This window comes from Chlorella variabilis (genome assembly GCF_000147415.1).
Source record: "Chlorella variabilis unplaced genomic scaffold CHLNCscaffold_14, whole genome shotgun sequence".
Classification (NCBI taxonomy): domain Eukaryota; kingdom Viridiplantae; phylum Chlorophyta; class Trebouxiophyceae; order Chlorellales; family Chlorellaceae; genus Chlorella; species Chlorella variabilis.
In genome coordinates, this window is record NW_005435074.1 from 705842 (window position 1) to 720531 (window position 14690).

General features: G+C 68.1%; 5 protein-coding genes across 5 annotated transcripts; 2 read left to right on the forward strand and 3 right to left on the reverse strand.

Annotated features, from left to right (window-relative positions):
- Positions 1–334: 334 nt before the first annotated feature.
- Positions 335–1990, forward strand: CHLNCDRAFT_135677 (hypothetical protein; the record flags this gene model as incomplete). Its single annotated transcript, XM_005846243.1, has 5 exons — positions 335–396; positions 582–647; positions 815–1340; positions 1437–1642; positions 1810–1990. 5 exons carry the CDS (start codon positions 335–337, stop codon positions 1988–1990), a joined length of 1041 nt encoding a protein of 346 aa, XP_005846305.1.
- Positions 1991–2219: 229 nt separating this feature from the next.
- CHLNCDRAFT_135678 (hypothetical protein) lies at positions 2220–3339 on the reverse strand (the record flags this gene model as incomplete). Its single annotated transcript, XM_005846419.1, has 5 exons — positions 2220–2449; positions 2591–2687; positions 2795–2875; positions 3058–3199; positions 3317–3339. The coding sequence occupies 5 exons, from the start codon at positions 3337–3339 to the stop codon at positions 2220–2222; spliced, it is 573 nt and encodes a 190-aa protein (XP_005846481.1).
- Positions 3340–4236: 897 nt separating this feature from the next.
- On the forward strand, positions 4237–6240 carry CHLNCDRAFT_135679 (hypothetical protein; the record flags this gene model as incomplete). The annotated part of the gene is made up of 6 exons (XM_005846244.1): positions 4237–4368; positions 4488–4634; positions 4751–5251; positions 5368–5436; positions 5559–5674; positions 5838–6240. 6 exons carry the CDS (start codon positions 4237–4239, stop codon positions 6238–6240), a joined length of 1368 nt encoding a protein of 455 aa, XP_005846306.1.
- Positions 6241–6694: 454 nt separating this feature from the next.
- On the reverse strand, positions 6695–7934 carry CHLNCDRAFT_53204 (hypothetical protein; the record flags this gene model as incomplete). The annotated part of the gene is made up of 2 exons (XM_005846420.1): positions 6695–7280; positions 7462–7934. 2 exons carry the CDS (start codon positions 7932–7934, stop codon positions 6695–6697), a joined length of 1059 nt encoding a protein of 352 aa, XP_005846482.1.
- Positions 7935–9074: 1140 nt separating this feature from the next.
- CHLNCDRAFT_58279 (hypothetical protein) lies at positions 9075–14152 on the reverse strand (the record flags this gene model as incomplete). Its single annotated transcript, XM_005846421.1, has 13 exons — positions 9075–9503; positions 9652–9793; positions 10022–10327; positions 10433–10666; positions 10872–11042; positions 11229–11672; positions 11827–11979; positions 12225–12396; positions 12647–12852; positions 12995–13210; positions 13406–13722; positions 13850–13946; positions 14039–14152. 13 exons carry the CDS (start codon positions 14150–14152, stop codon positions 9235–9237), a joined length of 2841 nt encoding a protein of 946 aa, XP_005846483.1. The 3' UTR covers positions 9075–9234.
- Between the last annotated feature and the right edge of the window lie 538 nt (positions 14153–14690).

Here is a 14690-nt window from a genome sequence, read left to right on the forward strand (position 1 = left end):
AATTGTTCTGCTAATGTTCGTTGTTGGCGCGGCCCGTTCAGGCGAGAATTGAGCGGGGGAGTTTTGACCAGTGCAAAGGTGTCACAGGTTGCGGCACAGCTGGCACGGGCCACAAGCGTCAGCACATTGGCTTGCCAAGTGGTGGGAGGGCCTCGGGAAAGGCGTAGGGAGGGAGTGCCTCTTGGCTGCTGGGTTGTACTGCCTCGCCACGAGGGCGATGGTTGCGGGCTTGATGCGAGGCTCCTGGGCCGTGCCACACACTCGGCAATTGTGCAGGACGCTGAAACAGCTGTGGCAGCTGGTGGCGATCCCGATCGCTCCCGCGTTCAGGTCCATGTTTGGATTCAGCCCTCTCCAAGATCACAAGCAGCAGCAGCACTATGGAAGTCAGTTCGAGTGAGCATCTAACCTGAGTTTGGGCAGCCGGCCGAGTCGGCCTCCTTGCGCGCTGCCTTGGTGCTCACGCGCTCTGTATTTTTCACGTCATGCTGCTGCTGTTGTGCTGCTGCCGCCGCTGCGCTGCTGGCCCTCCTCTGCCCGCTCGCTTCCCAGTGCCGCCCTCGCCGCCGCCGCCCTCGCAGCCGCGCACAGCAAGTCAACGAGCTGCTAGTCGCCCAGCCGCTGTGCAGAGCCATCAACCCTGACAGGTAGGGGCTTCTTCTGTGCAGCCACGTCGTCACTTCCGCGTTTTGCGGGCTGCAAGCCGCCGCAAATGGCTTTGTGCCAGCGGTGCTGGGCACCACGGTATCGGGCACCCGGCCATGACCAGCGGCACCCAGCCAAGGGCCACCACCACCCGGTGCCTGCCGTGCAGGTCGCTGCTGGAGGTGGGGGTGCGACTGACGGATGGCACTCTAACCTCGCTGCGCATCAGCCTGCCGCCGGCCTTCCCTGGCGACCGCCCCGCGCTCTCCATCACCTCCCCCGTTCGCCACCCTTGGGTCGACAGCATCGGCCGCCTCTCCTTCCCGCTGCTCGACCGCTGGGGCGCGCCCAGCGTCCGCCTGGCGGCGGTGGTTGCAGACGCATTCAAGGGGCTGGGCGGCGCCCCCGCGCCGCTGCCCTCGCACGGGCAGGCGCCCGCAGCAGGCGCCGCGGGGCGGCCGCAGCAGCAGCAGGCAGGGGCGGCGCCCCCGCCGTCCTTGCAGCAGCACGCAGCGGGTACTAGCAGCGAGGCGGGCGGCAGCGCGGTGGGGCACCTGCCGGCAGCGCCAGCCATCCCCACCACTTTCCCCGAGGTGGAGGGCATGAGCACGGAGCAGCTGAGCCACGCGCTGGCGGATGGCGCCACCTACAAGCGGCTGGTGGACCAGATTGCGCATCGCCTGGGCCTCTTCCAGGTGGGCGCCACGCATGCTGCCGCCGCCACCTGCCCCAGCCTCCGCCAGCACACTGTGCTGACCCGCGTGCTGCCCCCGCTGCGTCGCCTGCTGCAGGGAGTGGAGAAGCTCAAGGCGGCCACCCTGGACCTTGCGGCGGCCAACCTAGCTTCGGGTGAGGAGCAGGGCGACAAGCGCAACCAGATGGCCATCATCCGCTCCTCAGAGTATGCGCCCGCCAAGGCGGCCTTTGACGACAAGTGGGCGCGGCAGCAGGCGGTGCTGTCCAAGCTGTCCCCGGATGTGCTGATGCGCAGGTGCGCGTGTGTGGTGGTGGTGGTGTGTGTGGGTTGGGGTGGTGGTTGGTGGCGGCGGCGGTGGTTGGAGGCGGTGAGGTTGCCGCCTGGTGGTGCCGCTGGGTGGGCTGTGACCCCAAGTGCAAAGCAGTGCCGCCGCCTCCTGCCCTGTTCCCCCACTGCCGCCGCTGCAGGCTGCAGGAGGGCGTGAAGATGGCGGAGGAGGAGGGGGAGCGGCTGGTGCAGCAGCTGGGCGCTGGGGAGGTGGTGGTGGATGTGTTTGTGGAGCGGTACACCAAGGCGCAGGCCACATACCACCAGCGTGACCTCAAGCTGCAGGCGGGGCAGCAAACGCTCCCGCAGCTAGGGGGCTGAGGCCGCCAGCTGGGGCCGGCAGCGGCCTGTGAGCCTCGGCGTCCGCATGGCTGATTGTCTGTTGAGACAAATGAAATGTAGGGGCTGGGGCATCTCTGCCGCCACAGCACATGTAAATCAGTGCGCAGAAGGAGCATTCATTCCGAGGGGTTCAGGCTGAGGTGTGGATTCATCAAGGTTTGGATCAAGCAATGTGCTGAGGGCCACCATTGTTCGGGTGGCTGCGTGCTCAGTTGCCGACGCCCGTGCCTTCGGTGGGGTAGCCCCGATACCGCCAGGTGGACAGGCCGCCCTGCAGGTGCACCACATTGGTGTACCCCGCAGTCATCAGCTCGTAGCACGCCTTCAGGCTGCGCGTCTCCCGCCCAAACGACCGGTCCGGGTCGCTGGCCTGCTTGCCGGTGCTGGCCACGCGCACAACGGTGTCCAGCGTGCCGCCCACCGCGCAGGCGACGATGACTGCGGCGCACGGGTGGGGTGGGAGGGCAGGGAGATGAGCAGCAGCGTCACGGCTGCAACTGGGATGAGGGATTGCATCACGGCCCTGCCTGCCTCCCATGTGCGCGCCCAGACAGGCATGCAGCCACCCCCCTGCCTCACTCGTCTTGCGCTTGTTCTTGCCCACCACCCGCTCAAAGTTGGCCAGAAAGTCGGGGTCCCGCTCGGTGGCCTTCATCACCAGCGATCCCATCACAAACTGCAGGGGGACGAGCCTGGTGAGTGGGCAGGCGGGGCGGCGTGCAGAGGAACTGCTGCGGGGTGCCCCAGGCTCGACGTTTGGTCAGAGGCCAGCAGCCCACCCACCTTCTTGACTTTGTCCCACCCTGTGTTGCCCGCCGTCTCCCGGAACATGGGCACCGACAGGGCGCCCTCGATGTGCTCAATCTGTGGGGAGCAAGCAGCATGATGGGTGGGTGGAGTGGAACGCACGGCCTGCCTGCCTGCCTGCTGCATGCATGCATGCATGGTGGGGGCTGTGCGCAGCTTGCCATGCCCCCCGCGCCCACCCAACTAGCCCCTCACGAACAACCCACACCCACCGCCGTCACCGCCGCCCCACACCTCACCTTGTAGTCAGCGGCCAAGCGCACATCCACAATCACTGCTCCCTTGCGGCACAGCGCCAGCGCCGCCTCCTCATCCACCTGCTTCAGCCCCTTCTGGTTCAGGTACGTCCACATCACCGGCCACACCGTGTAGGCAGTGCCGCTGCGGGGCGGGGAGAGGCAGCGGGGGCAGGGCGGCTTGTGCTGAGCAAGCTCAAAGAGCTGGCCCCCGTATGGCAGAGCGGTGCAAACGCTTGGAGGCACAACAGGTGTGCCGCACCTGAGGGGAGTGACGGTGGTCATCGATTGGCCTGCAAATCGGTCATCGCGCACCCAACGCTGCAGAAGCAGAGGCAGGAGGGGCTGGAGCAGTGCTGCTGCAGCTAGAGTTGGTATGCGTGTCTGCCGACAAGCCGCCATGCGCGCAGCACAACACATGGAGCCTGACCTGCATGGCTCCATCAAACTTGAAACCTGGCACTGCTGCCGCCTCCTTGCTCTTGGGACCTGCCCGCACGGGCTGGGCTGCTCGCTGCCGCCGGGCTGCAAGGCTGGAGCGGACGCCAGCCGCTTGCTGCCGCCGAGCTGCAAGGCAGGGGCGGGCGCCAGCACCAATGGCTGGGCGGGCCTGGGGTCCAGATGCAAGGTGCTGCATGATCTCAATCTGCGCTCAATTGGACAGCTTGCAGCCGTGTCTGCTGCAGGACGAGGAGCCCTGTGTTGTGGGTGGTGAGTGTAGGTCTGTGGTGCCTCTGGGCCGCCAGTCAATGGCCAAACTGGTCTGTGCCTGCAGATCTCCAATTGTGGGATCATTTGGGCCAGCCTTGCGCGGTGCAGTACAATGTGCACTTCCGACCGCTGGAGCGCCGGCCAGGAGTCCTCTCGCAACCATCGCGCACTAACTTATATTGGAGTGGCTGCTCCTTGCAGCCCGCCCCAGCTTACATTAAACGAAGTGCCTAACGTCGACCGGCGGGGAGCTAACGAGGCTGCTGGTGGAACGCTGGTGGACGATCCGGCATGCTGACACATTTTCGAGGGTTGCAGGCTCCCCGGCAGGCGGTGGCAGCGCCACGGCGGAGAGCGGCCGTGCCAACCCGCCCGGCGGGTGTGGTCTGCAGCCAGCAGGGCGCTGCGCAGCCCCGGCGGCAGCAGCGGCAGGGTGATGACAGCTTGATGCTGCTGGCACTCAAGACAGCGATGCTGGCGACCGCCGCCAACGCAGCGGTGGCCTGTCTACCGCCAGCAGCAGCGGCGGCTGCGTGGCGGCCGCGCCGGCACGTCGACAACCGCCTGCAGCAGAAGTACCGGAGCGTGGAGAGCGCTGCCCAGGTACGGGCTGGGTCCTCACGAGTTGTTGCATGCATTTATCATGTAGGGATGGGATGGGTTCGCTCGCTTCAAGCTGCATGTCTGCCGACCACACAAGCTGAGCCCTTGCCCACAAGCAGGCGGCTGCACGCAAGGCGGCAGCCAAGGCGGCGCAGATAGCGCAGCAGGCGCAGCAGGCGCAGCCCCCGGCGGGCGCAGGCGAGGTGCAGCGCTGGATGGACTCGGCGCAGCGCAGCGCGCAGCGCTGGTGGGAGGGTCAGCCCGCGGTGAGCTTAGCTTACAACAAGAGCTCGTGTGCTGTGCTGTGTGCCTGTCGCAACGTGGATAGCCCAGCCACATCCCTCACACCACGTCCCCTGCCTCACACCCCTGCCTGCCGCAGTACTCTGTTGGCGTGTCCAACCGACAGCAGGCCTACAGCAGCGGCGCCCCGCCCTCACCCTCCGCCTTTGGCTGGGTGCCGCTGGCGCTGGCGGCCAGCGTCGCCTTCATCCTCATGTTTGGCCGCCGCATCCGGCTGCCCTGGGGCGGCGGGCGCCGCGGCGCGGGCGGCCGCTGGGTGATGGACCGCTCGCTGGGTGGAAAGATGATCTTCATTCCTGATGCAGACCCCACGCCCGCCAGCGCCGCCGCAGCCAAGCAGCCGCGGCCGCTGTGGGGAGACGACGCGGCAGGCAGCGGCGCTGCCGCTGCGGCGACGGCGGCAGCGGATGCGGGGCCGTGGGGCGCTGCGCCGCCGGCGCCGGCGGCCGTGCCAGCGGAGCCGGACTGGTGGCAGCAGGCGCCCCGCTTCCTGGTCTATGCCACCGCTGAGCGCAAGCAGGAGCTGCAGCGGCAGGCGCGGGCGGTGCTGCGGCAGCTGGAGGACGCCAAGCTGCTGCAGGTGGGGGCCGGGGCGCATCTTGCTTGTGCAGGCATTTCATTGGCAGGGCCTGGAGTACCCGCTCTACTCATCCAGCTGGCTGCTCACCTGCTGGCTGCTGCGCCCTCCCCATCCAGGGCCTGGACTATCCGCTGAGCGGCCTAGTCAGCCTGCGCACGCTGTGCCAGGAGGCGGGCGGGTACCAGGTGGGGTTGGGTCGGCCGCTGCTTTCCTAGCTGCCTGGTGTTTTCATTGAATGCACGCACATCTCCCCTGCTCGACGCTTGCGAGCCCCTCCACCTCACCCCCTCCTGCCTGCCATGCACAGGTCAAGCCGCGCACAGAGTCGGGGCGGGATGCCATGCTGCGTGCGGGCGTCAAGGCCGCCATCTCGGCCGGGCAGGAGGGCCTCTTCTCCATGCTTGGGGGAGACCACCCCGCCAAGTGAGGCGCAGCCGGCTGCACGAGGCGGCACTGCATGCTGCGTGTGCCGCCCCGCACCTTGCATTTGAATACCTGCACAGTCCTGCGGCACATCAGCCGCCCCACCCCCTGCCCTGAACCGTCGCTCTGAGCCTTGCGGTTGGCCGCCGCCGTGCCTCTGCAGGTTTGTGTGTGGGCTGGCGCACGACCTGGGGGTCCCCGACAGGCGCGCCGTCACCATTGTGCACGCCGAGGTGGCCTCCACGTGCCGCTCCGCGCTGATTGATGCCGAGGCGGCGTACCGCTCGTCCAACCAGTCCGACATACTGCTGGCCCTCATCCGCCTGGCGGGCGCGCTGCAGACCTTCCCGCTGCCGCGCGGCAGCGCCGAGGCGGAGCTGGTGGCGGCGGGCATTGCCAAGCAGACCAGCGTGGAGTTCAGGAAAAGCATCTTCTTTGAGTTTGGGGCGGTGAGCCCCGACCTGGCGGCGCTGGCTGCCGAGCTGCTGGGGTTCAACCCAGACCTCGTCATGCCCGTGCTGCGGCAGCGGCAGGCGGCGGCGGCGGCGCAGCAGCAGAAAGTGTGACCGGCGGGCTGTCATCCCGCCTTGCCTTCCCACAGAAGCATTTATTTACAGTGTCACAGTTGTTTGGTGAGAGAGTTGTGTTTTGGTGAGGGAGTTGTGCAAGGTTCAGGGCCAAATGCCATTCATTCATCGACAGCAAAGGACGAAGCAGCAAGGTCAACAATCAGGCAGCACAAGGAACAAGCAGAAGCGAGCAGGCGCAATGCCGCCAGCCGCCGGTGTGTTGCAGGAAGGGATGTATTGCTGGGCGCTCTGTGAAAAATGAGCTTGCGCGGAGCGTGAAGGGCACACAAGCAGAGGAGGTACACACAGTCGGCTGTTAGTATGGACTGTCACAAAAAAATGCCGCAGGAAAAACAAGAGGGGGGTTGGGTTCGTCATTGTCACAGTGCGCGCAAGGTCGCAGCGCACCGCTCGTCAGCTCTCTCTCCCTCAACGGCGGCAGCTGGTCAAGTCAGGCCGTGGCCAGCGGCGCTGGGTCCTGGGCAGGCCTGGCAAGCACGGGGGTCGCGTCCACCGCGTCGCCGCTCTGGCTCTGTAAACAGGCAGTGCTGTTGGTGCCAGGCCGCTCCAGCGGGTAGCCGAATCGCTGCAGCATGCTGCGCACCGCGGCGTCGGCGGCGGCAGCCGCCTGCTGCTCGCAGCTCAGCCGCCGCGGCCAGGTGGGCTCCACCTGCGGCGCCCAGGCACGCGACGCCTGCCAGCTGCGGTACCTGTTGTGGTACACCGCGCGTGGCGCCTCGCCCTTGGCCGCCTCCCCCTGCCCCGCCAGCAGCTGCAGGTAGCTGGCCGTCAGGTCAGCCACCTTCTGCTCCTCGCCCTCAAACACCGCACACTGGTGCCCCGCCGGAAGCACCCCCACGGGCGGCTGCAGCGCCAGCAGCAGCCGGTCATCCTCGACGGGAGCGGCGCCGACAAACTCGGCCAGGCGGCGCAGCACGCCCAGCACGCCCGCCTTGTCAGCAAAGTCCTCATACTTGATCGCCAGCAGCCGCGGGTCGTCCAGGTGGGGCAGGATGTGGGTGTTGTCGGCCACCCAGCTGCAGCAGGGGGCACAACAAAGGGGCGGCAAGGCAGGTGAGCAGGCAGGGGAGTGCAGCGGCGTGCTGCATGTGCACAGCAAACACCCCCCGGCCCGCACTGCAAGGGGCATCAGGGGGCGAGCAGCCCTGCCGCTCCACTGCCTTGCTCACTGCCCTCCCTCCCCCTCCCCTCCCTCACCGCTCCAGGCTGTCGCCCAGCGGCACCCGCCGGTCCAGCATGGATGCCGCCACGTCACGTCCGTCGCGCACGATGAAGACGACGCGGGCCCGCGGGTCTGCCTTCCAGATGGCGTCCACCTTCATTATGTGCTTGGGCGTCTTCTCCACCCACCCGCGGAACCCGGCCGCCGCCGCCTCTGCATCCCACCGCGCCAGGTACTTGCGCTGCGCGTTGGGCCGCCCTGCCAGCCTGATGAACAGCTGCGACTCCTTGGGGATGCAGTGCATGCCCGGCAGGCTGGCCAGCGTGCGCTTCAGCACGCTGGTGCCGCTGTGGCCGCACCCCACCACGTAGACGTGGCGCATGAACGGCTGCAGCTCCTGGGCGCTGGGAGACTGGCCGCCTGCGGCATCCAAACAAAGCAGATGCTGGCGGGTCAGCAGGTTGTGCACACTGCTTCCTCTCACTGGGGGGGTCGCGGTGCTGGCCATTGAGCAGGAGGGGGCGCGTGAGGTGTTCAGGTTGGGTACCTGGTGGGAAGGCAGGTGCCGATCCTCCCGCCGGCGCCGCTGCACCTGCAAGCTCCAGGGCGGTCCTCCTGGGGCCGCTTGCAGCCGACACCGCTTCAATTGTCGGCGTCTTGTCCAGCCGCGGCAGCCACCAGGCCAACAGGAGGAGGAGCGTGAGGGTGAGAGGTGGAATGCGCGAGGGGGCCGAGATGGGCTTCTGTTGCGAGGCGCCCAACAGCCTGCCGCGGCCTGGGCTGTACATGCCGCGGCAGGTCGGCTGCTGCAAAGTTGGGGGAGCGGCAATGCCACTTGAACAAGCCGTTCACACGCTCTTTCTCACGGCGCGCCTCCAGCTCATGAATGGCGGTGGGTTTGCTATACTCACAGAGCGGGTATCTGCTTTGGGGGAGCCATGAGGGCGGGCACACCTGCAGTACAAGTTTGACACAAACACACATATCTTCGTCCCGGAATGCAAATCGTAGATCCAGGAGTGCGTAAATTCATTGGAACGGGTGTGCGGGCAGAACTCGCAGCTGACTATCGGCATGCGGGCCATGCGTGTGTGCCTGCTGCTTTCGCCATACTCCCTGCTGCTTGACACCCAATAGCGGGCCTGAAGACGGAAGCTGCATGCGACTCCGACGGGTTTGCCACGCTGAGGCCAGGCTGGCACAGCCAGGATCCCCAAAGCCTTGGACCACCAAATTTGTGGTCAGCTCCTGCATCATGAGCACCAACGCGCCCTATCAGCCAGCCCCGGAAGGCCAGCAGGGGCACGCCCGCAGCACAGGCGTGGCTGGCGAGTCCAAGGCCAGCCCTAACCTGGCGGCCTCGGCGAAAATGCAGATGGATGCAGTGCAGCACGACCCACAGGCCGCTGTGGAGGCTGGCGGCGACATCTTGGCGCGTGCGCCGCCGCCCTCATTCCTATCAAGGCGGCGCGCAGACCCACCCCAACCTGCCACGTGTGCGCCCACTTCCCCTACAGGGCCAACCGACGCTGGGGGAGCAGGCACAGACGGCCACCCGGGATGCCAAGGAGATGGCGCGCATGACTTGAGCGGGCTGGCCATGCTGGCAGCACCCCACTGGCTTAACCAAAGCATGATGGCAGGCAGCAAGCGTGCATCAATTACAAACAAAGAAACTGCTAACAAAATGGGGGGCAGCAAGGAAAGCGGAGACGACGAGAGGAGATTGATGAGTCAGTGGGTCACGGCTGACGGCTGCTGCGCGGCACGGCAGCCGCCGCGCCGCTTTGTAGGGTGGTGCAGGCGGCCTAGCTGAGCTTGTTCTGGATCTGGCGGTGCAGGAAGCAGAGGTACTCCACATAGCTCATGCCCGCTGCGGGGCTGCGGTCCTCCACCAGCGCCGAGTAGAACACGCCCTCCAGCGGGTCGCCCCGCCGCACCACGCGCAGGCGCAGGTAGCAGGCGCGCTGCCGCCGCACCTCGTCCAGCAGCTTGCGCACCGCCCTGCTCAGCGGCGTGTCCAGGGTGGGCAGCAGCAGCGGCTGCTGCGGGTCGCCGCCCTCCAGGCTGGGCACGCCTGCAGGGGGAGGCACACACGGAGGGTGGCCGGCCAGGGGCAGGCGGGGTCGAGCGCTACATCCTGGCCTGGAGTGCACAGCCTGCTGGCCCCCTGCTCCTCCATTTCGGACCATCCAGCCCGCCCCCTTCACGCTGCCGCCCCTCACCAAACAGCGCCATCATCGTATCTGGCGCCACATTCTTGCCGGCGTAGATGAAGGCGTCAAACCCGTTCTCCAGCAGGAACACGCCCTCAGGGTCCAGCTTCTCGGCAGAGAGCCACAGCTTGTCGGGGACAGGCATCGCGTTCTGCGGGACGGGCAGGGAGGGGTCAGTGGGGCCAGAGAAGCGAGGGGCAGCAGTGGGGAGTCGGCCTGGGGGGTCCTTCCAACATGCGGCAGCCAAAACAACAATGCAGAGCTCTCTCTCACATCTCGTTAGAAAGCAGGCACTACACCGCGATCACATGCATGCGTCCAGCAGCTTTCCTTCCCTCTTGCCCACCCAAACACATGGCACCCGCCCACCGCCACCCACCTCTGGCCGCTCCAGCAGGGTGTGCAGCGGCAGCATGCGTGCGTACACCAGCGGCACCGCCTTGTGGGCGGGCAGGCTGAGCAGGCGCCACATGGCGGCGGCGCGCACGTCGGGGCGCACGTCTGTGCGGAACACGGGCGCCTTGGAGAGGGCCAGCGTGTAGAGGGGCAGCAGCTTGAGCGCCTCGGGCAGGATGAGCTGGCCGGAGGAGGAGGCGGCGGCGCAGTGGGTGCGGTACGCCAGCAGCGCATCCGCCGCCGCCTTGTTGATGGCCTCCTTGCACGCGCCCAGCGCGTGGCCGGGCACCTGCGGGGCGGGCGGGAGGAGCGGGCAGGCGGGGGAGCAAGCAGTGAGGCGGGCTGGGGGTTTTGCGGACTGGGCACTGCTTGCGGCAGGCAGCACGCAACCCACCCCGCGCCAAACTAGAGGCCCCCAGAGCTTCTTGCCCCCCCTCTTCACTTGCGAGGCCACCTTGCCCGCCACATACAAAATGAAGGCACCCGGGCCCGCCCCCCTGAAGGCGGGGCCCAGCGAAGCCGTGATGGGCAGCGCCAGGGTGTGCACCCGCACCGCCCGCTCCCCGGCCTGGTGGGTGTACAGCAGCGCAAACTGCGGTAACGCCTCCCCACGCTCGGGCAGCTTCTCCTGCGGGGCGGGGGCGGGGGGCAGGGGTGGTGCTGGTGGGGCCAAGCGCAGCTCAAGGCAAACGGCGGGGGCAGGCCGGCGCAGCAACGCAATGCAGGTAGGAGCGCGAATGCACCCCCATGGCGCATGCGCCTCAACGGCAGCGATGCCCCAGACACCGCTGCGGCGGGGTCGGCCACCCCCTCCGCCCAACCACAGCGCGCACCTCGTACACCAGCTTGGCGGCCACGCTGTGGTCGCAGGACAGGGCGGGGAAGTTGAGGTCTGTGTCCACGCGGCGGTAGAAGGCGCCGATGTACTTCTCAACCGCCAGCCCCCGCGACACGCGCAGCCGACCCACCGCCTCCAGGCCCTGCACCTCGGGGGAGGAGGGCACCTCGGGGCCGGGCGCTGAGGCTGAGGCAGGCGGAGCGCGGGCCGCGGCGACGCAACGTGGCAGACCGCACACAGCGGTGCAGGCTGAGGCTGCGGGCCATGGCATCCCTGGCCCCGCCACCTGCCCCACTCCCACACGCAGCCACCCCCCACACGCCCCCGCGATGCGCACAGCGCCGAGCCCCACCTGCGGGCGCACCACCGCCCAGCGCAGGTCGTTGAAGAATTCGTCGGCATCCAGCGCTGGCGTCCAGGGGGCCCAGTGGTGTAGGGAGCCGGCGGTGTGGGCCGACAGCACGCCCAGCGTGGCCACATCCACATACCCCTGGGCCAGCAGGAAGAGGTCCACAGACACCTGGTGCTCCGCGGCATCCGCCGCCAGCGCCGCATACTCCTTGCTTTCCGGCAGCATCGAGTCCAGCGTGTCGCGGTCGGTGGGTGGGCGCCCGATGTCGCGCAGGCGCAGGTGCATGGCGCCGCGCCGCGGCAGGGAGCAGAGGAAGGCGTGCAGGCGGCCGCCCTCGCCGCCCTTGAGCGCCTCCACAGCGGAGCGCAGCGCGGCGCCGCCGCACGTCTCCTGCACCTGGCTGGCCGCAAACATCTTGGGGATAGACTCCAGCAGGGACACCACCTGGGGGGGGGCAGAGAGGTGTGCGTGTTTGGTGGGGCACATGGGTATGGCAGCATGGCCGGAACAATGACAAGGAGCAGGGCCCGGGCGCGGCCAGAGGGCGGCTGGTAGGGCGGGGCGCGTGCGCGGCGGCCAGGCCCTGCACCATGCGCACCAGGCCTTTGGACTGGCTCAGGTTGACCACCACGTTCCCAGCCAGGGGGCAGTACACGTCTGTGATGTCTGGGACCACCAGCATGTGGGGCTGGGCCTGGCCGGGGCGCAGCGAGTAGAAGTGGATGGTGGAGTCAAAGGTGGCCACGCACACCTGCAGGGCAGGGTGGGGTGGAAGGCATGGGCTGGTGCGTGGCTGGCTGTGTGGGCTGTGGTGGGTGCTGGGGGTGGCAGTGATGAGCGCAAGGTGAGGTGCGGAGGGAGGGGCCGCTGTGGCCCAGCTCCCCACCTGTCCTCGCACACACCACCACTGTGTGGCACCGGCCACATGCACCCAACCAGGCCACAGCCATCACAACCACCAACACACACGCGCACCCGCCCCCAGGCCCCACCCACCTGCGTGCGCTCCCCTCCCGGCAGCTCATCCAGGATCTTGGCCACGGAGGAGCAGACGGCGGCGGTGGCTCCCGAGGAGACGGCGGGCTGGGAGACGTCGATGAGGAAGAAGTGGGTGGGGCGCATGGGCGGGCGCACCTGGTACTCCCCGCTCACACTCATCTCGATGCTCCTGCGGCACAGAGAGAGGGCAGGGCAGGGAAGAACGGAGTGCGCTGTTGGGCACCCGGAAAGGCCGGTGGCAAGGAAAGGCAGGGTGGCAGGCCATGCACCAGCAACAACCGGGTCTCCTTCTCTGCCATGCCTCAGCAGTCACCTGCTGTGCTGCTGGCCCCCGCTGCACCCTGCTTCTGCTGCACGCGCTGCGTTTGCCTGCTCTCCCTCCCACAACCCAGCCATCTGCCCCACGCGCCCCAGCTCACCCCTTGCACAGCTCCGGCCGCTCATACTTGTCGCGCCGCTCGCCGTCGGGCCCCGTGTGGCACTGGTAGTCTGGAGGCACGTCTGTGAGGCCACCGCAGAAGCAGCACTCCATGGAGCGCCCGCCCTCCACCCAGCGCATGTATGGGTTGATGTATGCCTTGCAGGAGCTGCAGCGGAAGGGGCCGCTGGCGGTGCAGTCGATGACCTGCGGGAGCAGGTGGGGAGGTGAGCGGGCATGTCTGTGTGGGTGGGTGGGGAAGCGGGGGGCAGCAGAAGCAGGGGGCAACAGCAGTAGCAGGACAAGCCTGCTTGCCCAAGCAGCATTGTGCCATACAACCCTGCCACACCTCCACCGGCTCGTCCCCGGGGTCCTGCAGCGCCAGTGGGCAGATGATGGCCACAAAGGGCAGGCTGGCGCCCCGCAGGATGTCAGAGGTCTGGGGCACCATGTTGAGGTTGGAGCGCATGAAGCGGGGCCCTGCCGACCCGCGGTCGCGCACCACAATGGGCGCGTCGGCAGCGGGCGGGATGGCGTGCGTGCCCTCACGCCGCGTCTCAAACACCTGCACATGGAAGGCAGGTTGGTAAGGGGGCAAGATGGGGGTGGAGTTGTGTCAGCAGAATGGCAGCGGGAGCATGGCAGCAGGGAAGGGCGGTGGTTGCCAGCCCGGCGGTGGGAACACATTGTTGCAGCGGTCGATGCAGGGTAGCACCCCGGACGGTGCATGTCCCACCAATGTTGCATCCACGCTGCGCACCTGGGTTGGGATGGCAAAGGGCATGGGCCGAGGTATCTGTGCCGGGTCAATCTTGGTGGCGGACGCCGAGGTGGGCGATGGCATCATGCCCGGCATAGGCGGCCGAGGGTGCATGCCGGCAGCGGCCCCGGGAGACGGCGGCATGCCCGGATGCTGCGGGTGCTGCATGCCCAGCTGCGGCAGCATGCCCGGCATTGGAGGATGCGCCATGCCCGGCTGCTGCGGTGGCGGCACCATGCCGCGCATGCCTGGTGGCTGGAGCGGCGGTCCACTCGGCCGCGGCATACCGCCCATAGGGGGCATGGGCGGCCGCAGGCCTGCAGGGCAGGACAGCGCAGGTAGCAACCTGGGTGGGTTTCAGCAGATAAGGGCACGCAATGGGGCCAAACACTGCTCAATGCAACTGCAAGTGAATGCCATGAACCCATTGGCGCCGCTGCTTACCCGGCTGCTGCTGCATCATTGGCTGCCCCGGCAGGCCGCCAAAGCCGCCAACTGGCGGCTGCGGGGCGCCGCGCTTGGTGGGGCTCGGCGAAGACATCTGCAGCGCAAACGGTGGCGGTGTGCCGTGCGGCTGCTGCTGCGGCGGCACATCCGCCTTGCGAGGGGTGCTGTACCCAGGCACGCCGGCACCTGGTGGTGCTGCTGCTGGCACAACCGCTGGCTGGGGCTGGAGCATGCCACCAGGCCCTGGAGGGCGCAGGCCACCAGGGCCGCCAACTGGCATGCCAGGCGGGTGCTGCCCATGTGGTGCTGCTGGCGCTGGCGCTCCAGGCATGCCGGGGCCCATGGCGGGTGGCCGAGGCATCCCCGGACGTGGCACCCCTGCCAGCCCAGGCATGCCAGGCCGCACCCCTGGCGGCGCTGCTGCTGCTGTTGCTGCTGACGGGCGCACAGCGCCAGGAACAGCTCCGGGCATCTGCTGCGCCCCGGGCGGCGCGCTCGGTCGCATGCCAGGCATGCCTGGCGGCCGCTGCTGCATGCTGCCAGGTGGGCCGCCCCCTGGGAAGCCATTTGCTGCTGCTGGCGGGCGCTGCGCCACGCCTGGGCCAGCTGCTGGCCCCATCGGCCTGGGAGCGCCTGGCGGCGCCATCCCAGGGCGCTGCCCAGGCTGCTGCATGGGGCCCGGTGGGCCACCCAGCTTCATCTGCTGCATTTGGGCCGCCAGCGGCTGCTGCTGCCCCGGTGGCCCGCCGGCCACGCCGGGAGGCGCCCCCGGTGGCCCAACAGCAGACGGGCCATTGGAATATGCCCCGGACGGCACTCCTGTCTGCGGCTGGCCTGC